General features: G+C 32.1%; 1 protein-coding gene across 48 annotated transcripts in view; it reads right to left on the reverse strand.

Annotated features, from left to right (window-relative positions):
- Window positions 1-2,669: 2,669 nt before the first annotated feature.
- ADGRL3 (adhesion G protein-coupled receptor L3) overlaps window positions 2,670-25,479 on the reverse strand; it is an 860,164-nt gene continuing 837,354 nt past the window's right edge. For 30 of the 48 annotated variants that reach the window (XM_055385299.2, XM_031010265.3, XM_055385298.2 and 27 more), the window contains one exon: window positions 2,670-5,011. In XM_055385299.2, coding sequence (XP_055241274.2) covers window positions 4,212-5,011 — 800 coding nt within the window. In that variant the 3' untranslated portion in view covers window positions 2,670-4,211. Of the gene's footprint in view, window positions 5,012-6,903; window positions 6,956-11,488; window positions 11,618-25,479 lie in introns of all 48 variants that reach the window. The other 18 variants (XM_055385315.2, XM_055385313.2, XM_055385308.2 and 15 more) reach the window with 4 other exon arrangements.

A 25,479-nucleotide genomic window follows, 5' to 3' on the forward strand; every position in this document is an offset into this window, starting at 1 on the left:
ATTATTAGGGGATGATATAGATTAGTCTGGAGTTGATCTTTAGAAAACTCATAAACAATTTTTCCTCTCCCTTTTGATCTTTACAGTAATGTAGAAAGTCAGTCGAAATTTTTAATGTCATTCCTTAAAAAAAAGCAAGCTAGTCAATAACATTTCAACATGTGTTGGGGGTCCAGGGAAGCTGAAGACAATGCCCAAAATGAAATATGTGGGTCCTTTATAAATGTTACTAATTCCCTTATATGCTTATATCTATTATGAAAAGTTTTGTCATACCAATTAAGTTAATATTAATAAGAATCTTAAACCTAGATCTTAAAGATCCTTTCCTTAATATGTCAACATTTTTAGTTATGATGGATATTTTAAAATACAGATGATAAACTACATCTTAATTTAGAGTCAATGTGAATTTTTTTAAGGATATTTCCCTTACGCGCTTTTTATTAATATATTTTCCTGATTATTGTTACTTCAAGATAATTGTTCTGTCAGTTCATTTTTGTTATTACAATTATTTTAGCACAGTAATTTATTATTCAACTTCAGTGTGTTTAATTATAATAGAGTGGAAACAAGAAGGGACGCCCATAAAATTCAATTCCAACGAATTTCTCCTTCACAAAATTTGGACTTTGCCGCAAATATTTATCAGTTAGGAACAGAGGTTGTGCAACAATCCATCAGTTTCAGAATTAACTAAACATGAGGTCCATTAGCTAGTGTCCCTGATAAAGTATCATGTGAACTAGACTTCAAAGAGGAAAAACAACCAAGTCTAAAAATGTGACAAAAATATTATTTGACAAGAAAGTAATCATTTGTTTGTTTCGGTGGCATAAGTTTTACTTCTAGCTGGCTAAATAAGCTGTATTATAGCGGTATAGTATATCTGTTTGATGGAAATTTACTTCTTACTGGAAATTCAGATGAACACATAAAAATATACAGATAAGCAGGTCATAAATGTCTCAGGATCTTAAAAAAATTGAGTCACAAAAGGTGGTAGAAAAAAGAAAAATTAAAAAATTATTAATTCATTCATCAATAGCTCTATAAGAAAATGTATATGAAGAAAAAGATTCAAGTTCAGGAATTCAACCCTTGCTAGTGCAAACAGGACAAAATGAATATGTTAGATATATGCAAATTTCTATTGAAATGTATGTAAAATTAGCTCCTTTATCCATTTTTTTAAATTATGGTTACATAATACTTGCAGGGGAAATTTCTCTCTGTTTTAATCTTTGGGATCTTAATTCTCTCTGAAAGCATGCCATTTATGATGTATAGAGTTCAAAAATCTCACTCTTTTTTCTTGATGCAAGAGCTTGGTAGTAACTTTATATGCTGAATGTTCTTCTGCACCAGTTTGTGTATTCAAGTGATCTTTCTTCAATTTGGTCTATGTAGAGCTTGAGAGGCTACCTGCTTCAAATTTCCATATAGAAACACAAAAATAATGGGCAGGGAGGTAGCAATGTCAGAAAATCAGCAAGCTGAATTGAGGTAGTTTCCCCATTTTTCTGTGAAACCAGCTTCTTACTGATAGAGTTGCTTTCATGTAGATTACTGTTTGACAAAACAAGCATTAAGTGCTCATAATCCACAGACCACATTTGTGTTTCTGAAGTTACCATAAACACATCTAAAAAGGATTCTTTTATTGCCAAATGTATTCTATGTATCAGGTGGGTTAAAAGCCTTGGACGTGCTAATATTGCCATAGTGTGGTGTGAGAAAACCTAATTACCATTAACGCTTGTGATTCTCCTCCAACATAAAATCTGTAGACTTAAAAAATATTCATGCCAATTCACTAAAAAAGAATGAGACATAAAATATTTTGAGGTGATGTGAAGGTTATGATGCACTCTGGCTCAGCAGAAATTTTTTTGTCATGTATTTATAAACTATATACAGATTATTGGCCATTCTCTAAACTTGATTTAAGATAGTCATTTATAGATGGATAGTGTTTAGATTTTTGAAAAAGGAAACCCCGAGATAAAACACACTACAGGAGAAATTATAATTTGGCAGGTTCCTTTTAGCTTTGCCCTAACAGGGGATCTGTACTTGGACACTGCTATAAAGGATCTGCAGTAATGAGAGATCTAGAAAGTTTCTTTGAAAGAACTTCTTCATCTTTTCCGATTTCCCTCATATATAGAATAAGAAAAAAACACAATAAAAGTCTTATTATATCTTTATAAAATGAATATTCTCTTTGCAGCTTTTAGCAAATTGAGGGAATTTGAATTTCTAACATCAAAATGCAATGTACAAAGGAGGAAAAAATATGACTCACCCAGCCCCCAAATTTGATATTTATATCTCTGATTGAATCTGGTTTTAAAGGTAAGCATAGTGACTGCAGCTGGTTTATAGATAAGCAAATAGTAACATATATGTTAACCTGCTCAACATTAAGTTATGCATCTGATTTCAGCCAAAATAAACATGCCCATTCCATTTTTCTGGTTTACTTTGTCGGCAAACCTGTATGATTCTGTGCTTAGCTTATTCATCTAGGCAGATTGATTTCTTTTGCATGGCTCATTTGGGCCACAGAGGATTAGCAAAGTTTATGTATTGAAAACAGAAAGAAAGAAAGAAAGGCGAGAAAAATAAAAAGACTGATTAATCATATAGTACATACATCAATACAATATCTTCTAAATCTCAATCAGTTGTTTATTGGTTGGCAAACAAGTTTCACTTTTACAACAAATATTAGTAATGAGGTCATCCAACTTTGAGACCATACAAAATGGATCATAAATTAAAAAAAATTATATGTGCTGCTAATTTACCTTTTGTATTCCTACATTACTCAAAATCCTGTCAAATAAATAAATTTTCCTGTTAATAAACAGAAGACTTTTTTTAAAAAAAATCACTTCAAAATAATTTGACCTTCCAATGCTTATGAGGGAGTGAATTTCCTCTAAAAAGTGGTAGTGCAGGTGCCCACTTGGGGATCAGACTGAGCATTCAGCACTTTAATGCCTATGGAAAACCGTTTTTCACATGCAGAAGCCCCACTAGTTCTATAGACACCTTTTGACTTCTAGAATCATAGCTAGCATCCTGGTGATGAACTGCTTGCCAAATATGCTTTGCATTACAACAGACGTGCCCTGTAAACATAAAAGTTTGTCCTGCTCTAATTTGCAAAAAACACTGTTGGAAATATTCTGACTGCATAAAGATATATAGTGAGGGAAGGAAGTCTAATTTTATTTATTTTATTTTTTTTGTAAAAAATAATTTGTTTGCATTACTAGAAAATGATTCTTATAAAGTGATAGTTCCATTTATTTATTTTTTGCCAGGTGAAATTTTAAAGGAATAAAAGGCAAAAAAGAAAAAAAGAAAATGAAGAAAGAGAAGAAAGGAAGGAAACTTTGCTCTCTTACTGGTAGACAAACTTGCAAGACCAGCACAAAAGAAAAAGAAAATTTCTTTTTTTTTTTTTTCTACTACATTAACAGGACTCAAATTCTGGAGGAACAGAAAGCAGACTATATGTGCAATGCTAGTATCTGTACATTACATAGAAATTGTTCAACTTTTTTTTCTGCCATTAGTTTTATCATCAGTTAATACAGCAAATCATAAAATATGCATTTAGCATATAATTCTAGAATTCCCCTCCATTTCATTATTAATTTTGTTGTTTTATTTTGTTTTCCACAGCTATTCCAGCTGTGGTGAATTCAGGTTGTGAGTGACCAAAAACCCTATGTGATACAGTTTTGCTTTGCTCTTATGTTTGTTTGTGCAGCACTCCAATCTAGATGCAGCATTGTTACTAATTTCAGACAATTGTTCTGGCCTTTTAAAAAGCAGGTCCTTGTAATTTTAGTAACACAGCATCAGAGATGTTAAAACATACACAACATAATTCAACAAGGCCACAACGAGTGCCATTTTCTTCATATCTTGTTCATTAACATAATGAAGTCTCCATCTGAAGGGGAAAGGACAAGAAAGGATGGGGTACAGGGGAATTTTAGCAGTTATCTTTCTCCTCTGGGCTGACCTAAAAATCCCATTAAAAAAAAAAACGTCTGAGAGTTTGTGTTTGTCTTTTGAGGACAGCATAAAGACTTAGGAGTACACACATTATTACCACTGCTTATATCAACTCAGAACAGTCAACAAGGTGTTAGCAGTTTTGTTGGTTTCAATTTCTGTGTCATCTTCTATAAACTAGTGACCAAATGAGCCGGTCCTTTTGAACTTCCCTCGGGAGGGGTCCCATCTTTGTTTGGAGGAACTATAAATCCATCACTGCTGCCGCGACCTAGCTGGTAGTAAGTATGCAGCTGATGGACGTGGTTTCTGGAGCCTAGGTTTGGCATGCTTTTGTAGTAAACATCTTCGGCATCACCACATTTGGCCGGTGGGGGTTCGGTCTGGGTGCTGGTGGTAACACTCTCTGTGGCGGCCACACCAGCCAGTGTCGGCATGCTGGTATAGAGAGAGTCTCTATGGGGTGACTGGAGATCTTCTGTGTGCTCGTTGGTTAGCAAAGGGAAAAAGCTCTCACTATGGTCTTGGGGGATCCGCCTTCTGGTATAATGGTGTGGCTGGTGGTTCTCGGTGGAGTATACTCTTGGGGGCAGCAAAGGAGCATCAGATTCCTCATGAATGAGTTCTAGGCCCAAACTCTCCTCGTGGTTAAACGAGGTGGCATCATCCAGGACAATGGCATCATCTTCCCTTCCACTGCCAAGGTTATTCACCAGCTTGTTCATCAGATTCCTGTTCTGTTCACTGGAGCGCTCATGGTTGTTCAGGTAAGAAGGGATATAGTTGGAAGTGAGTTCCTTCAGAATCTTTTTCTCTAGGGCGGTCTCGTTATGGTTATAGCCACGGTCTATGATTTGCACACAGTTGCTCAGGTATTCGCCGCTGGCAATGCTGTAACTATTGCCATGGTTACCATTCAGTGGTAGAGTATCCATGACACTTGTATCCCTGGCATTGTTCAGAAGCCCCTCTGAAAAAGATTACAAGATACAATGACATTTATATCCAACAAGCCATAGAACACACACACAAACACAGAAGCAAAAACATTCATCGACTATGAAATATGTATAAATTGCTAGCATTTACTTAAGTATAAAATGTTTGGAAGGAAACAGAAAATACTATTAAATCTATATATGTGTATAATTGGACCAGTGATTGAAACCATATAAATGGGAAAATCATATTTAAAGTAGATCTTTAAAAGAATTTTTAAAAACCTATAAATTATCAATTTGCAATTGCCACACAAACATTGGCTGACATTATTTGAAGTATATTTGGTTATAACTTGGACAAAATAACATAAAATTTTGGTGTAGTCATTCATAGCTTTCAATTTATACACATCAAAGTCAGTTAAATACTCCATTACCTTTAATTTTACAAATTGTCTTAGCATCAAAATAGGTATAATATTAACATAATTCATGTGTGGTACTTTGAATATACTGGTCAAAAGTAAAAGCAACAAGCAGTGTTTAATAAATTGATATTTAATTTTGTAAGATTAAAAATAATCCCTTAATACAAAACCACAAAAGGATTATGTTAAATTTCTCAGAATGATGAGGTCATGAAATAATGTTTAGTCAGATAAATGGCACATCAAAAGAATTTACACCGAGGAATTTTCGAAACAAAAGTATTTGGATTTACTTTCTAATTTTTTTTTCTGCTATAAGCATTTTGGCTGTTATTATATACTATCCCATCAGAGATTTTTTTAGGGTCATTAGGTAATACTACAAAAGAATGTGTAAAGACACAGGTATCTGGTGCCTAAAAACATTGTGTCAGTATTAATGTTACCATTATATAATGAGTGATGGATTTGTGTGCATGTTAAAGTTTGGGTTTAAAAGAGGATAAACATTTTATTCTGGTAAGAAACAGCTGCAGTGAAATAAATCTGACCACATATTTCTTCAAGGTTTTTGCATTCCATTGAATGAACAGAAATACAAGAATCTATAATAGCTTCATAAATCACTTCAAATGCAACCACAAAATGAAAAAACACATTTAACCAATATTGGTAAATAGGAAAGGGTGTTTATTTACAGAAATATTAATTGGAGAATTCTATTAAACTTCTTAATATATTGCTAACTTGTGAAAATATAGCATTCATTCTATATCTGTGATGCAATTATTTATCAAAACTCAACTAGTTCATTACTGGTTTAAATTATGTGATTCAAATATGCCAATTTTTATTTGGATTCCTGATGCATACTGTGTATTCAAGTAAGACAGTTTTCAAAATTAGCAATGCATAAAGTGTATTAATAAGCAGCCATCACAGACATAGGGTGAAGCGATTTATTTTCATTTTATATCTTGTAGACAAATCCACAATGTTAGGAAAAAATAAAAGTAAATGCTTCTTAAAGGGCTGTATGTGATGGGTGATAGCTTTTGCAGAAGCTGCTATGATATGCTTGATGGCTATGGTTGGATGGCTGATGCATTGAAACACGTGTTTATTATTTCGGTTTGTCAATGCATTAGGTACGGGCTGAAAACAGCCATAGTAAAATAAAGTGGATATGTTGCACGTGACACATTTTTATGATGGAATGTACTAATAAAAATTAAAAGTTTATGAATTACTTAGCAAAAATAAATGCTTAATTTAAAAACAATTTAACTCACACAAACATTACATGAAACTTAACAACTATGTTGATTATGTGACAATAAAAGAATCAGACAACAAAAGCGTCTAATCTCTATTAACATATATTTATATAAGTCGATTCATAGGCTTTTTAGTTTTTAAATTGTGAGATGAACTGTTTTTAATAACTACATCATCTATATGTGATGCAATAAAAGTGAACTAAAAAAAATTACATTTGATATGCAATGTTTAGCTTTACTCCCATACTTGTCTCTCTGTAGGGCTCTAAACGACAGCATGAAGAAAAGGAAAGAAAAAACAACAAGTAAGCTTACAGCGACAGTAGAAGAAACATGAGTAAAAAGCAAATTGATGATATGCAGAAAAAAGAGTCAAAGGAAATAATTTCCACTGCCCCAAAATTCATGAGTCTGGGTTACATGATTTACCATAATTAAAAATACTGAAATGTTAGTCAGAAAATAAGAAATCCCCCTTAACACATGCTAATATACCGAGTCTTTAACAAGCGTTTCCACCATTTGTAAATTTCAAACAAATACACACTTAAGATTATCGCATAAACCAAGGAGAGTAAAAATTTGAGGGCAGACCATGACTATTTTCACCAATATATTTCAATGTCACATATGTGTGTGTATGTTAGAGTATACCTGCTTCAAGGAATGTTATTTAATTTTAAATTTTTTCAGTAAAAGTATAAATAAAATCTGAAGCTTTTATACAGAGAGAAACCAGAACTGAAGACTTTCATAATTGTGTTCATTTTTTCCCGCCTTATGTATCTTCTCTTTTCCTGCACAAAAGTTATTTCTCTATTATACATATATGAATTTTTTGATCAGTTTTAAATAAAAACTGAGCAATATTGTCATTTTTGGAGCTCATATTCAAAGGTTGTGTAACTATGGAGAAAAAAAGGTTAAATTTATTTATTATTCTGAATACAGAAAATGTGAGAGGCGAAGAACGCAACCAACAATATTAGGTTTTCTTCTGGATTGTTGCACAATTGTATGCAATCAAACATTTTGAGAGTTGATCCTTTAAAAAACAATCCTATCAAAATTATTTTTTTAAGGAAAAAAACCTCTTATTTTAGCCTGGTTAACAGAGTTGTTCTTGCTGATTTTGTCTACAAAAAGAGTAAAGTATCATAAAATAAAAACCAGCAAATTCACTGGGCCAGATCATTTCAAAGGGTTCTATCTTACTATAATTTAATGACAGTTTAAAGAGACAGTTTTGGTTCTTTAAAGGTTGATTTGCTTCTCAGCAGAAAGATCAACAACATTTCAAAATGCAGAGGAAATCTCTTTTAAAGTTTCAAAAGAACTTTAAAGTAAGAATTTGAAAGGAAGGGCCAAGCCTGTATATCGAGAGATGTAAATGCTTGCAGGCTCATTATGGCTCATTCCTTAAATGAAAGCATTTTAGAACTGGAAAGCACATGAGAGATCATTGAAATTCAATTCCCACTTTTCAGAGAAGAGGAGACTGCAGCCCAGAGGGGCTGAGCCTTTATCTAACACCACCCTGCTAATATGGCAGAACTGGGATCAGAAAAAAGTCTTCCAGACTTCTTCCAATTTTGTCTGCTGCAATCTCCTTCACTTCACATCTGCCTTAGGCTTTGAAAACTATCACAGAAAATCTATTTATATACATTCTAAAATGATCTTGTATTCTTACCAACTATAATATATTCTTCACTATATTCTGTTCTAGGACTATGTTTCTTTAAAGTTTTAGAATTGAATTAAATTACTTTAAAATGTAAATTATTTTAGTAAAATCATGACTTCCTCTCTAAATTATGTTTTGTTGACAGGTTTTTGTATAATGTGATTTATCTTTACAAAAATTAAATTCTTAATGCTGACAAGAAGATAATGGTCCAGAAGTACTCTGCGTGAAATTTAAAATATTTCCAGATAGACTCCAAATTCAGTGTAATAAAAGTATATTATTCATCTTCATTCCTAATTCTGTATGCCTCAGTAACACAATAAACACATCTTTACATATTTTAAATAAATGGTGTTACAACCAAGAATAGGTACTTTAAATCAGAATGCGTCTATGCTTGGATAGCATTGGTGCAACTGAACCAGAGGACCCACAGAATAGAACCAAGTGGTAATTCAACATAAACCACTCCAGTACATACCGAGCCACCTATATTTCATGTAAGATTTCACCTTGCCAGTAAGAATATAAGTGCATTCATCTGAAAGCATAAGATTAGTAGCAATATGACAATCACCAAGATTTATTTTTGGTCAGTGGTAAAAAAGAATTATTTTAAGCACTACCATAGTTTCTTAACATCTTAAAAATATCAAAATATTAAATAGTGTACAATTCAACTTCTCACTCTGGAAAACATTAATAAAGTTATTTACTTTGGTTTTTTAAAAAAGTCAGTAAAAGTTATTGAATTTACTGGAATAAAAGACAAATCCATTCAGAAGAATCCTTTGTGTATTTATTGATAATCCAAGTAGCAATAACCAGTCATAGATCCCAAGAATAAATATTTGTATCAATACAGTATTATTTAAAATTCTTACATTGTGAGAACTGCAGTTTGATAGTTTTTATAGAAGTATTCCATCCTTGGGAAAATCTCATACTTTAAGATACCAGTAAAAATAAAGTAAGACAAGAAGGCAGATATTGAATATTGAATTAGGAAAAACATACAGATTAATCAGTTTTACTTTTTCATTATATAAGAAGTTAGAAATTATATCTGAATTAGCAAAAAAGCTAAACAAAATGTGGTCCAAATTTATTATTTGTTTTAAAATAAATACCTATGACTCTTCTATGTACTGAATACAGTAGAATACATTGAATTTCCAGATAGGGTGAAAATCTTCATTTAACATCATTCAAAATTTACTAATAGGTCAGCACATGTTAATATGTTTATAATGACACAATTACCTGTCACTTGTCCTAAGGAAAACAAAGAAAAAAGCAAAATAAAACAAGCCTTTATAGGGTTTACTAAATTGTTCTGCCAAAGCACATCTGATGAATTGTGTAATGTACAATTCATTGAGTGCTACAATGAAATAGGGACATTGAGATATAAAGAGACACTTTAGGTGGAGTAACCAAGAAGAAAAACCCAGATACTGTCTCATATTGATGGTTCTGATTCATTACAGAAATGGAAGACTAAAGGAAGACAGGTTGGCTGTTTCCAAGTATTTAAAGGATTGCCACAGACAACAGAAGAATGCTTTGCTCTTCTTTGCTCTAGAGGCCAGAGAAAAATTTCAGCTTAGTGGAAGAAAAAAATATATACACAACAAATGGAGTGTTTCAACAATAGAATATATGAGATTCTGAGGTGGGATGGGCCCCATTATAGGAAATACTTAAGCACAAGCTGACAGAATGTCAGCAATGATGTAAAGAGAATTCAATGAGCTCTATGCCATCTAATTCTAAAGACATGTATCCCTTAAGAAATTTGAAATTCAAAGTGAGCTGAATTATTTCATTGTATCGACAAACGACTTGCCTATATTCCTGTAGTCACTTTTGATTATTGACTTTGGTGTTTCTGAAATAATGTAAAATCATCCTTCGTATCTGGCAAGATGCCTCCTGGGGAAGCTCAGATGGTTTTAGACACACAATGGCCTTGTTTTAACAAATATATCCTTTTCTGCAATGGCACATTCTCACTAAGTTGCACACACTCACACCACTAATCTTTCACCTGTGACCCAGAAAGAAAAAAAAAAAACAAAGATTTCCACGGAGGATAGTAGAAATTTTATTAAAAATTGCCTAGAAAATTTAAATTCTGCCAATCACATTCAACTTGAAAGAATCATGGAAGTCTCTTTGTAATTGTGAATTTTCTTTCAAGTATAATTTTAAGTAAGTGGATCACTGACTAGGACTTTTATAAAACTTTTATTTGAATAATTTTCTCTTATGGTTTCTTTACATATGATGTATTTTAAGCTTTCTGTGTTCCTAACACATTTTTATACTCGGGAAAGGTAAAACCATGTCCGAATGCTTATATTGTAAGTGGTTTTAAAGAGATCTATGGTGGGTTTTTTTTTTTTCTGAGATACAATTAATTTTTGGATCATTTTCAAGCTGGAGGATGTACAGAGGAACCATACTCAAAAGCCTTGTTTTTAACATGTAGCCATAGAAGAAAAAGCAATTTTATGACCTGCCTGAGGCAGCTCTTACTGGCAATGGCAGAGCTAAGGCGGAACCCAAGCTGCTACTGCCCAGTACACTGTCTTTATCCTCCACTGCTTAGTTCAATGTAATTCTCCCCAGAGTTGATTGAAATGCTTTCATCAGTACTAATGGTTTGTGCTCAGAGTGTACTTTATGGTATAACAAAGTAAGATTTGTTTTCTTGATCTTGTAATATTAAGACTACTGAATCAAGTCTTCTTTTATATTACTTACCTTAAGAAAATATCTTATTTCTCAAAATAAATACATAGATATTTAATATAAAAATAAATGAACAACAAGTACTGACAAACCACAATACATTTTATAACGTTATGGAGAAACAAACACATATTGATGAATCAGGCATTTGTTTATCAGAAGGAATCCATTTTTTACTAAGGAAAACCTAAGGAAAGTGGAAAATAAAAGCACCAAGAGGGGTGGAATGCGAAAGGAGTCTGCATGTCTGCTTCCAAAACAAAGGCAGGAGAAAGAAAAATAGAATGTGCCCATAAAAGCTACATAAAATGGGACTCTCACTTGAAAAAATTAAGATAAACTCCAGCACACCTTGTGCGTTGTACATGCTGACAGAAGGGTTGTTACAGACTGCCGGTTCCCCAAGCAATGTATTATAGGGATTGTTAGTACCATGCGGACGAAGCAGGGCATTGCTTATAAGATGATTAGCCATGGCTCCTGGAGCAGCCCCATAGAAAGACAGAGAAAAAAAAAAAAAGGTCAATCAGGCAAATGTGTTTGAAAAAAAGAAAGGAAACATTTAGAATGACAACAATTGATACAGTCCTGATTACAGGCAGGCAGCTAACTAGACTAAAATAATATGCCACTTAGAGCACACATTTCCAACAATGCACATATCTGAGTCAATGGGAAAGAAAGAAAATGATTTACAATGTTGATTAAGCTACATTTAAGGTTTTATCTTTCCCAAGGTGTATGCAAGAATATATTCCCATGCTTGCTAAAAATTAAAATTAAAGTGAAAAAAAGCAAAATCTAATCATTCATACAAACAAAACACAAAACACAAAACAAAAGCCAAAAAAAAGTTTAAAACACACACAAAAAAGCAAAAATTAAACAAAACATTCCCTCATTCACAGAAACCATTGGGTTGTTTCCAATGAAAGTAAAAAAGGATAAAAGGCCGCATTTATGATAAAACACTCATTTGGAGAGCAGTTGTTGACACAACAGAATTTGACATTTCTGAAATTCTATGAAGAGGAATCATTTAAGATGAAATAAAATAAAATATAATCACTCATTAGTACACCATGGTAAGCATACTAATTTGGTGATCTTACAAATCTGATAAAAAATCATACAGATGCTATTTTTAAATATTTTAAATAAATTATTAACTTTATGATGTCAAGCAATATACACATATATAATTCCATTTTCCGTTTTCCATTTTCCAACTGGTTGTTTGGAATTTGACATAGCAATGAAACAATGTTAAATTCTTTCACCCTTTTGTGAATACTTTTTGTTCTTAGTTTCTAACACCGTCAGTATGAGTTGCAACTTTCCATCCTCCAAAGCCATTTAACCAAGAAGCAAAGATCAGAGGAGAAGTTTTATTAATATACTTAGGACATTTATGAAAATAATAGACAGAATTGTGTATTTGTGTTAGATGAATAAAGAAAGAAAAAGTCACAAAGGAAAGCAAAATACAAATTGCATGAGAATAGTCATGTTGAACTGACAGGTGTATGTTCATTTAAATATATGTATTAGAGGATGAAAACACAAGCTGTAGGCTGAGAGACAGATTTGTAAAACAAATTCACAAATATTTGTAATCCAAAAAAGAACTAGTATCGAGCATGCAAAAAGAAGTCTCAAAAGTCAACATTAAAAAAACTAATAGCAACAACAAACTCTTCAATTAGAAAATGGTTCAAAAGCATAAACAGATATTTCATGGAAGAGGATATACAAGTGGCAAATAATCTTATGAAACAAATTGTTATTGGCCTTAGAGAAATACAGGTTAAAACCCCAATGAGACATTACTACATATCTAAAATAAAAATGGTGAAAAACATTAAACGATGGCAAGAATGCAGAGAAATGATTATTCATACATCATTGGTAGGAATGTAAAATAGCACAGCCGCTCTGGAAAACAGTTTGGCAGTTTCTTATAAAACTACTTGTGCAATTACTATGACGCCCAGCAACTGCATTATTGAACATTTATCCCAGAGAAATGGAAATTTACATTCACACAAAAACCTGTACATGAATGCTCATTGCAACTTTATTTGTAGTAGCTCCAAACTGGAAACAACCCAAATTTCCTTCAACTGGTGAGTGGTCAAACAATCTGTAGTATTCCCATACCATGAAGTACTAGTCAACAAACAAAAGGAACAAACTGCTGATACACATAAAAACTTGGATAAATCTTTAGAGAATTATACTGAGTAAGAAAAGTAAATCCCAAAAGTTTACATACTGTGTAATTCCATTTATACGTGTAATGTTCTTGAAATGACAAAATAATAGAAATGGAGAACAGATAAGTGGTTGCCAGGGGTGAAAGATGGAGGATGGAGGTAAGTGAGTATTGTCATGAAAGGACAACATGAAGCATCCTTGTGGTGATAAAATTATCTACTCTGTATCTTCACTATGATGGTGTAAACATGAACTTACTTTGTGGGTAAAATTGCATAGAACTAAACACATACATACAAATACAATTAACTACAGGTTAAACTAAAGAAATCTGAACAAGAGTGGTGGATTGTATCAATATTAATATTCTGGTGTGATACTACGGTATAGTTTCACAAGATATGAGGGAAACTGGATAAGTGATACAATATTTCTCGGTATTATTTCCTACAACAGCATGTGAATCTACAATTATCTCAAAATGAAAAGTAATCTAGGCAGGGCACAGTGGCTCACACTTGTAATCTCAGCACTTTAGCAATCCATATTAAATTAATGAAACAAAAAAATGCCACTCCTAAAAAATGTTAAAAATGAGAAGGGAAGTGTGGGTAATAATATTTTCAGTCTTTTCTAAATTATAACTCTTTGTCAGAGTAAATTATCAGTCAACTAACAAATGTCTTAACCTCAACATTGAAAAAATGAACACCTCTTGATTTAAAGGACATTATCACTTGTCAGATCTCTAGAGTTGGAAGGCAGCAGTTCATTCAGGAAATAACTCATGTGATTGCATCCTGTATTTCCTGCAAAGAATTAGCATAGAACTGTCACAGAATTTTTCACTTTCTAAGTGTTCAATATTTGCTTTCTGAAGATATAAAACATACACATCTAAATGTTCTTACATAGTGCAATGGCAGATTTTCAATCTAGTGTGTAATGGGCCTATAAGGGTATTATTTTCCATTAATGAATTAAATATATGATATTTTATGAGAAAAAAGAGTTCATCATGGTGCCTTTTGGACAAAAAAATGAAAAATTGTACATCTTAAACATTTATATTGTTGATGTTCTACAAATTTAAGATTAATAAGAGGATTTAGTCTGCATAGCATATTAGAAAACCAAATTATCTGTAAATTGTACTTCCCATCTTATATTTATTATTCTAGATCTTTTTCAAGTAAAAAAGTAAAATTAGTTTTTTAATACAAATAATTTCTAAAATCACTCTAAATAAGCATTTAAATAGAAAATGAAAGGTATAAGTTAAAATGAACTAGTGTAAAAATCTTAAAAAACATAATTGCCCAAATTCTTTACACTCCCTCAAAGATTAAAAAAAGGGCAAAATGTTTATGGCTAAGGCTTACAGCTGCATCTCTCCGTATTTCCCTTCATTGCTATACATTATCTAATTTGAACTAATTGGAAAACAAATAATAAGGTAAGGAGATTGCACGCCACTCTTCCTCCTTGCTTTATATAGCTTCAAAAGTAAAATATTTCTTTGTCTTAAATACATATTTTTTTTCTATATTGATCTAAAAGAAGATAATTTGAAAAAAAGAAAAATGCACTTTTGAATAAGGAACAGTTGACTGGGAAGAATCAAAGGCAAGGAAGAAGCAGATGACTCAACTTTTTGGTTTCTGTGTTTATCATTCAGTTTATTGAAAAGCCAAGAATACAAGAACAAAAAAGGATTAATCATACAAAAAAAGAGGAGTTTCATACTGGAATTCTAATGAAACTATCAAAGATTTAAAAAATAATCTATGTGGTTATATCTATCCTGGCATAAGTTTCCTTTTCAGTTTTTGTGTAAGTGTTTTCTAATTTTTAATGTATTTTAAAAGTACTTTGATCAGTGAAACTATTAATCTGAGAAGACAGTTAGTTCTAAAGTTCATTTTATTTTTCCGTCATTTCTGCAAAGCTGGAAAATCCAGCAACAATGGCAGAAATACTATATAGCTAAGTGTATGACACAATGGTGGCTACATGGAACAATATTTAGTCTCAGCCATGTGGCTTTGGTAGGTTGCTTCTTCACATCTCAATGCAATCCAGAATCAGTTATTGATCTGTAGCTATAATGAGTGTCATGCAGTCATAATTGGAGATCTATTTGCTGGTTACACTGAAACCATATAAACACTTATAAAAAATAATATAAAACTGTTAAGGAAAATGCATGTCCCTCTTTACCGTTGTTATTAAGGACCTTTTCCTGACAAAAGAAACTAATCGCTACTTAAAAATCACTTGCTTCTTTACTGTCTAGCACTCACTTTCATGCCTCATGCACCATTTGAAATCAATGTAATTATTGTTTCTGAAATTAACTCTACAAATGGAGGGTTATAATTCAAATGAGGTCTTCAGCAACAGAAACAAAAAAGAAAGAAATGGAATTTGATGATTAGTGTTTTGCAAAGTGTATAAAACACAGACCAGCTCTGTGGGTTTGTTAGTATGAAAGAGTAAGGGATATGTCCGAGTAATCAAACAATTATCCCTCATTTGAAGCACCTAATGTAAGAATTAAATACTTTTCCGTGACTATTCAGGACTTGGAGTGACCTCAAGAGGACATACTTCCTATCGCTCTACCAAACAAGTACAATTTTCCTAGAAGGTACTATCTCATAGTTCCTACAGTCCACATTCACTAAGTAGAATGGTAGCACTGACTGTGCTGAAAACAAAACCTAGCTTGCTGCCAATGCCTAGATCTTTTAACTAAAATCTTGCACAGAAGCTGTCTTCCTCCCCCTTTTATGTGCAAAGTTACTTTTGTCTTTTCTCTGTACCTGCACTGCATTTCTCTTGCCTTAGCTGAAGTCTATTCTGTTTGCTTTTGGCTGTCTCCCCAGTTGACTTAAGTCACTTTTAATTCTAATACTGTCTTCCAGGATTCTGTCTACCCTGTCTCTTCCTCTTCCTTCCAACCAGCTTCTGATTTGTAAACTTCCCTTCTAATAGCTGCGAAATTGTTGAAGACTTCCAAGAACTTCAGTGTTTACAGACCATCTGTCACTGTTTTTCAGCTGAAAAGCTGGGCTTACCAGTTAGTCAGTTTGAAGACATACATACGATGGTGAATTTTGGGGGCTCAGGGAGGACGAGATAGTTACATTACATACGTGAAAAGAATGTTCATGGGCGCAGTGGCGGGCGCCTGTAGTCCCAGCTACTCGGGAGGCTGAGGCAGGAGAATGGCGTGAACCCGGGAGGCGGAGTTTGCAGTGAGCCGAGATCGCGCCACTGCACTCCAGCCTGGGCGACAGAGCGAGACTCCGTCTCAAAAAAAAAAAAAAAAAAAAAAAGAATGTTCATGTGCTAATTTTTCCTGGAAGGGAGGCATCATGAAAAAGAAATACACAGGGGTTTTTCACTGCTCTACACCAAGTGTCTAAATAGTCCCTAGAACTCAAAAAATATTTGTTTAAGTAATGAAAAATGTATGTGAAATTGATGGCATCTTGAAAACATAACATTAAATCAAAGTTATTTTATCCATTATGAGTAGTCTTATAATTTTAGTAAATTTTTTAAGAGTGTCAATTGTCCAGCTCCTAATGTAATTTATTTCCTTCTAATCCTGTACCAGGTACTCTACTATCTAAACTTTAAAAGCAGAAATAAACAATCAATCATATATTATTTGGAAATACAAAAGGCTACCTGAATACTAACTGTGGATAACAACAGAAAACAAAACAAAACAAAAAACAACTCACTACTTGCCATAACTCAAAGTAAAAAGCTCAAATTGGGGTTAAAAATAAAGTGGTTATGTAAAAATGACAGCTCCTTAATTATTTAACTCACAAACTCCTGGCTACGGTCTAGTCATGCTTGCTTATTTGCTGTCAGAAACAAGAATTAGCCCTTTAATAAAGCCATGGAAAATTATTTAAGATTGAATTACAACATATGTGTATCAAGCATGACATAGTGTCTCATGCCTGTAATCCCAGCACTTTGGGAGGCTGAGGTGGGTGGATTACTTGAGATCAGGAGCTCGATATCAGCCTGGCCAGCATGGTGAAATCCTGTCTCTACTAAAAATACAAAAAAATTGGCCAGGCGTGGCTGAGAGTGCCTGTAGTACCAGCTACTCAGGAGGCTGAGGCAGGAGGATCACCTGAGCCTGGGAGGCAGAGGTTGCAGTTAGCTGAGATCACACCACTGCATTCCAGCCTGGGCGACAGAGCAAGACCCTGTCTCAATAAATGAATAAATAATAAAGAAAAACAATATATGTGAATCATTACCATGGTTGTCAATAAAAGGCCAAGCACAAAATTTTTATTTCTGATGAAAGTGAGATACAAAGCAAAACTGATTTTCGTATTCCATATTGAAAAAATTGGGGAAGTTTCTTTACCACATATTTAGAAGAAAGTCAGATCCTAAAGCCACTGTAATAGATTCAGTTAAAATCATAGTCATTTTAAGAAGGGTTCTCTTCTTTTTTACTTTATTTATACCTGAAGATCTAGACTGATATAAAAATTGTGAATGAGTGAATTTTGAATGAAATAATGAGTCACACTCTTCTCAAATGTATAGTTTTAACACAAAACTGTGATATTTCTTTTCTTATGAAAATAGAATAGGTGTTTTGACATTGGGAGGCCCTGAATGACAGCACTGTCTGGGCTGGTTCAGTGTAATATATGTAACTGAGGACTGGAAATCTAAGGCTGAATGATGTGCTTTGAAACTGTAAAGTAAAAAACAGATCTGAAAAAGGATGACAGTTGGATCTCACTTGAATCTATCATTCAGAAACATAATTCAAACAACGCTTCTTCTTGACAGCAGGCTAACAAAAGTATACTGAAAAGATCTTAAAATAACTTGAATTGCCACTCTACTCTGCCCTCAGACTTTATTTTTTTTAATGCACTTACATTCTTGTTTGATCATATTGAATGGCCAAAGTTTTAGAATTCAAAATCTTGGTGATCTAATGAACTAACTGAATACAACCATTCATCAATAGTCATATAGCAATATGCCTCAATTTTAAAATTCTTATTTCATAAATATTTAAGATGGCAAATGTCCTGTTTGCTTTATCCTAATAAAATAGTTTTACTCTGATGGTTCTTCATTCTCTGATATCCTCCAGTCCGGTCCTTCATGTTTCTCTCTCCTTTGTCTTGACATACATTTCTTATGAAGTCATTTCTAATATATACATTAACGTATATAAATTAGAGTTTTGCATAAAACAGAGTTACTATTGAGTGATGTCTCTCTATTTTTGTTTTCAGACCTTAATTTTGGCCCACAGTGGAGACTTCATTTTTTAACAGGTATAAACAGTCTTTCTAATGGTTGTATCTTCTATGGCATTAGAACACTAACTTCAGTGTAAAGCAAGGGATCTTTCACAGGGAGGTGAGATCTATGAAGTTGGGAAATCCTTAACACTGCATGTAAAATGATTTAGGTATATGTTTGTACGCTAAATTGTGCACATTCTCATGTCTGCACTGCCTTCTGATGAAAGATTCCAATGGCTTTTATTTTCTTTACAAAGAATTAAAAAACTGGTATAAAGGAATAAGAGGTAAGTTTCTTTCCTTAGTGAGTAAAATATAATATAAACAAGAAAACTGAAAAAAGTAAATTAGAAGTACTCCAAATATATATTACATTTATATCACCTAATTGACCATAAGATTGCATTATGGAGAAAGGTTATAACTCAGAATTTATAACTGAATAAGATTTTTAACATCATCTAATCTACCACCATTATTTAATACATAAAGAATCACAGGCTGAGGTATTTATAATTTATTCAGGGTCACACATGACCTCTGGTAGTTTTATTTAAATATATCTAAATCTTTGATTTTCAAAATTTTTTAAAGATCCTCTTCCTCAAAAAATGTTTCAATGTAATTTTATTAGGAGCCTTGTAGGAGTTCATTAATCTTTCCATATACTTTTCGATAATATTCAATTACTTTATTTTCATATTCTTGTATTAAATTAAATTAAAATAAATGAATAAAAAAGAAAGTAAATAGACAAAAGAAGAGGCTTCCAGAATTACAGAGAACAGATTCAATAGGCATTGTCTGTTTTAAGTATTTTGTTTCCTATTTTTAGCTTTTTGGTGTAGCAAAACAATATCAACACACATAATCTACAGAAAGTACAAACAATGATTAGTTCAACTTTGTCGGGCTACTTTATAAAACAGGAATAACTATATAAATCAATACCAAGTCACTTATTAAAAAAAACAACGAATAGAATCTACATGACACCTTTCAAAGTTACATGTTTTAAAATCACAGAAACCATAATTTTAGATTTTAATGTTTTAATTTGAACAATGAAATTAGAGTCAAAAAAGAAATATTTTACTGAACGCTAAGAACTCTTTCATCATTTTTTTCTAAAGTCCTAAATTGAAGAGCTGACATCTTGATTTATCACACTGTGCACTTTTAATAGCCAACAAGTTTGCTATTAAATTTTAATCAACCTGCCTATTAAATTTCATTCAAATGGTTTGGAGATACTTCAGCTTCTTTTAATAGCTAATTCATTCACTGGGAATCCATTAGTATGGATTTCAATGACATATTTTCTCTAAAGTACAGATTAAGTTATTGTTAGTTCAATATAAAATGACATAGTCTGATTTCAGAGGTGTTGCCTCTGTTTTAACATACAAATCCGAAGATTCAGAGTTGGGAAGCCTAGAAGTTACCTCTTCAATTCCTCTTATTTTGTATTAATTGGCTACATATGTGTCTTCTTGTCCAGACACATGAGCTTTTCCACAGCAAATACTTAAAAGTCAAATTGCTGGGTCATATCTTGTGCACATTTTCAATTTATTGAAGTAACATATTGCCTAAATGCTGTCAAACGTGTTCATACAATTCACTTTCCCATGAACAGTGCACTTATTCTCTCAAATTCTTGCTAGGATTTAGCATTGTCAGACTGACATTTTTGCCAGTCAGATAGAGTATGAAATGGTATTTCATATCACTGTTACACTCTGCATTTCTTATTACTATAAAGGTAGGTAATTTTTCATATGTTTATTCGCTATAAGGGTTTCTTTTTTGTGAGTTGCCTGTTCTTATCTTTGGCCCACGTTTCTATTGGGTGGTTGAATTTCATTTATTAATTTGTAGACATTCTTTATACAACATGGGCACTAGCATTTTGTTTTTTATATATGTTGTTTACACTTTCTCCCAATGGCTTATGTGTTATGAGTACAGTTTCAATGTTGAGAAAATGATCTTATCTGTCTTTTTCTTATAGGTGTGATCATTATTATTTTGTTTTTAAAAATTCCTTCTTTAATCTAAAATCTGAACTCTAATTTTTAAAGTTTTAAGGTTTTATATTTAATATTTTTCCATATTATGCAACACAACACTATCATATTGCAAATGAGAAAACTACTGTCATTAGATATTCAGAGACATTATTCATATAATTAGCTAGAAACCAAAGCTCTTTAGAGATTTTAGGTTTTCCAACTGCTTAAGCCAACAGTGGTAGGATTGAAACTCAGAATTGTTGGTGAATCTGCTTCAAAGCAAAGTGGTTGGTTTGCAGAAGTGAGGGACTCTTATTAGTAATTTATTAATCTCTAAAGCTCATCTTTTGTAGTCAAAGCCATGTATTTCTGTGTTCTTTTAACTTGAACATTTTGAATTCTTTTGCATAGTACTCAAAGAATACTGAGTCTGAAAATCCTGGGGCAATTTTCCTTAACCACAGGCAAAATAGCAGTAAACCGCAGTTCTTTTTAGTAAATCAAAGGCACTTAGCAAAAAATATTTATCTTTGTCATTCACACAGTAGCAACTCAATTCATTTCCTCTAAATCAGATTATTCGATAGTCTGCTAATGGTATGTAGTCAATCCTATAGCTATATTTATCTGTTACTCACACATTGCTTGTGAATTTGTGCTGAAATAAAACAAAATGCAGAACAAATGAACGTATTATTAATAAAGACAAAATAATTTACCAAAGTGAAAAAAATATGACATTTAGTATAACTCACTGCCCAATATTGGTGTATTTTTAATATTGTGCAAATTATATAATCTTACATGCAGCAGGTCTGTCGTGACTAAAATTTGATCTTTTAAATTGGAAGCTATATTTGAAAAGTGTGTCTGAACAAAATAGACATGAATTCAAATAAGATATCCGTGAATAAAGAGATTTTTGATAATGTTACAGAAGGCTTATTTTATACTATGATCATAATCAGCTCTGTTCTATTTAGACTGAGGCTGATTCAGGAAACATATTGTTTCTATTTTTCTAAATCAAGATTGACTATCTTCCTTCTATCTATATATCCTCTCAAATCTTTCTTAATTCTCCAGTGATTTTCCAGGGTTGTAAATTATCTTCTATGAATGTGGTAGCTGACTTGTCTTACATTCTGAAGCGGCCACATTCCTTATTATGACAAATTATGAAGAAAGCTTATTATAAAAAATCATAGGAGAAGCTATCACATAAACAATTAAACTTTTAAATGGCATGTAGTATATAAAGCTGAGCTATATAAAGTGCAAGCCTTTGTATGCAATTCAACAGGAGCTAATTTAATCAAATACTACCCAATTATTGGTTGTCACAATTTAAGTACTTTCTTTCCAATGAGGCCTTTTTCTCTTTGCTAAACATATATCCTCCTTTCACATTTTAATTTTTTAGGTAATTGAATTAACTCCCATTTACCTCACAATAGCAGACAGAAATTAATACAGCCTATTTCTTAGAAAAATAATTTGAACCAATGATGACTCTGATAGAATTAACTTTGAATATTATATACGGTATTTATATCATCACAACCTTTATGTTTACAATATTAGCAGGAACATTTTTCCAGATGAGAGACACAGTTCAGGTTTTATTTGTTTTAAAATTTTGAATTATAAAACATATCATAGTTTTTGTTAAAACCAGAATTAGCAATACAATAATAAAAATTTTAATTTATAATATTATCACTGAAATTTTAACTGAAATATATATTCTGCTTATTCCAGGTATTACTGTATTGTCCTGACAGAAATGGGCACAGCTTCAAAAAATATCAAATTCAGGAGCACAAAGATCTGGGAAAAGCTATATCTTTTTTATTACTACATGATTATAGGGAAAAGCCATTTACCTGTTTTTCTAACATAATCTTTGCCCTCACCAAAATATTCATCCTTGTACTGAAATATAAAAATTTAAAATTAAAATAAAAACGATTCTACAAATAAAATACTTTGAAAGCTTCCAGGAAAGAAGAATGACAATGAAATTCTTATAATCTAAGCCCTACAATTGGACAATAATGTATAATAATTCAACATATTCTATGTCAAAAATAGTTTTGTAAAAGTAATATGTGGTTTGCCAATCTATATCCTCATATATTCAGTTTTTTCAAGCATTTTTTTCCTTACACGGATAGGAAGAATCCACTCTAAAAAAACTGTGCTTAGAACAAAATAAAATGGAAGCAAATGAATAATACATGAAGGAATTTTAGAAATAAAGATGTGAATAACTTTACTGTTAAGAATATCTATTTTCCATATTAGGTGATAAAAATAAAGGTCACTTTGAAATACTTCCTTCAAATGACTATATCTATATTCTAATCTTCAACTTCATGAAAAATTGTCATTATATGAAAAGAATGAATGTTTTTGTTATCCTGTATAGGGCTTTGTGGTCTGAAAGACCTTGTTTGGAATCTAGATGTTGCCTTTAATAGTCATGTGATCTTGGACAAGTTACTTTGACTACCAAGAAATTCAGTGTCTTCATGGATATACAGAAAATGGATAATAAATAATGAACAGAGTACAATATGCAAATGACTACACACACACTAAAGGAGAAACACCAAATTTATCAACAAATATAAGGAGGCATATTGTGTTCTATCAGAGAAAAGAACACCAGCAACTCCTAAGTTGGAATCTTCACACTTAGCTCTAAAAATAGGAATTTTTAAAAATTACATCCTCAGTAACTTACATGAAACAAATAGTAATATTTTAGAGCTAAGTGGAAATATTCTATAGCACTTATATTTAGAATTTATCAAGGTAGCTCACTGCAGCTTGTTTGATTCATAATAGAGGTAAGAAATACTGCTCATAATATGTGAGGTAATAACGTAATAAATCAATAAACGTGAGGAAATTAAATAGAATTTTTAAAATCTCTCTTTTTAAAAGGATCTATGAGAGCTTTAGGTTAACAATAATAATAAATACAAACTGTTTATTACTGTTTAGTTGGCTGTGAGAGACTGGATTACTTGGATGAGTCATATCAGAGACAAAGTTGAACACAATGCATAAGAAGGACGTGCTGAGTAAGCAATAAGAAGATTTTTTTTTCTTTTTCAGATCCTGCCAACAATTTATAGCCAAGGACCTTTGCCCTGGATTGATGGACATCAATATGTCATATATTTCATTTTGCCACTTGAATGGAGACTTAACTCTGAAAATTATTTGGCTTCCTTGGGTTAAAAACCTGGATATTAACAGCCTTGTTTAATTATCTGACTCAGCATCTCACTTAAAAAATCTGAGCCTATTTTGCCTTTGTGTTATTAAACTGATTTTCCTAACACAGCCTTCTTTATTTTATTGTTCCTTTTCTGATTGTGTCTATCAATAACATGTACATATATATCCTTTGTGTATATATATATATACACACACACATGTTCTTTGTGTATATATATATATGCACACATATATATACACATATTCTTTGTATATATATATCCTTTGTGTATATATATATATATACACACACACAGAACGCTGTTGCCTCATTTACACAGAATATAAAGAACAAAATTATAGACATACTAGACATAAATATAACAGTAATTCTCAAAATAAAAATTTACCTATGTCATTGAATACTTATATTTGCATTCATATCAGTATAATGCTTGTTCAAAATAAAAATAGTTTGTTATTTGGTTACTCTGATTTGTTAACTTGCATAGCTAACATTATTAACTGTGTTTGCAAATTTCATAAGTAGATGTCAGATTATATTAGGAGCTGGTTAATATTTACAACCAATGATTTTATAATCCTTCAGAACAGCAAAGCTTTGGGGCAATACAGACTATTTTATGCATATGAATCAAATTATATTTATTGACATTAATAAACTACAGTGAATGAGTATGAGTGTTTTGCCCTAGTAGCTTTAATTTATATAAATCATTAATTGCAGTAAAACATCACTTAGATTTTTTTCATTTGCATTTTTTCTTTAAAAATATAAAAGCAAAATATGTTTAGAAGCCTGAATATTAATGGGATGGCAGGTGATTTATTGTAAAGTTTCTTCTGCCTCAGTGACCAACCTCCTGGGAAAGACAATACATGCTCTGAGAAAACTTTTGTTAAAAACGGTTCTGAGCCACATCCCTGCTCCACTACATAACTGGTTATTTAGAAGAGCTGTCTGAATTGGAATAGTGTTCTCTAAGCTTCTGAAGGGAGAGGACAGGACTTAGAAGAAAAGTGAAGGCAGTGTTTGCTTATGTCATTATCTAAGGTAGGGAGAAGAAATATATTACCTTTATTTCTTCGATGCTAAAACATGGTTATAAATCAAAAGTGGGAAATACAAATAAGCAGATGCAATGTGCATTTAATTTCTAATTTAGAAGTGACAATTCAGTTTTATTATTTTATTTTTTTGTTAGCCTCCAGGGTAGCGCAATCTATTATTATTTATTTTACTTGGCATTCAGTTAACCACTTCATTCTTCCCACCGCTGCAAAATAAAAATGTAAACAAAACTACGGTAGTGAATGATGGATTTTAATATCTGATTATTTGAAGGCACTAGCAAGAACAAGTTTTCATTTTTTAGAAAGTATAAGTGAACTTCTGAATAAAACAATAATAATAATTATGTTCCAGGCCCTGTTGTAAGCAATTTACATATTAATATATTCATTTACTCCTCTCAAGGACCTTCTGAAGTGACAACTATTTATTTACCTATTGCATAGACCCTGAGAAGTTAAGCAATTTGCCAGA

Source organism: Gorilla gorilla, chromosome 3 (assembly GCF_029281585.2).
Source record: "Gorilla gorilla gorilla isolate KB3781 chromosome 3, NHGRI_mGorGor1-v2.1_pri, whole genome shotgun sequence".
In the NCBI taxonomy this organism is placed as follows: Eukaryota; Metazoa; Chordata; class Mammalia; order Primates; family Hominidae; genus Gorilla; species Gorilla gorilla.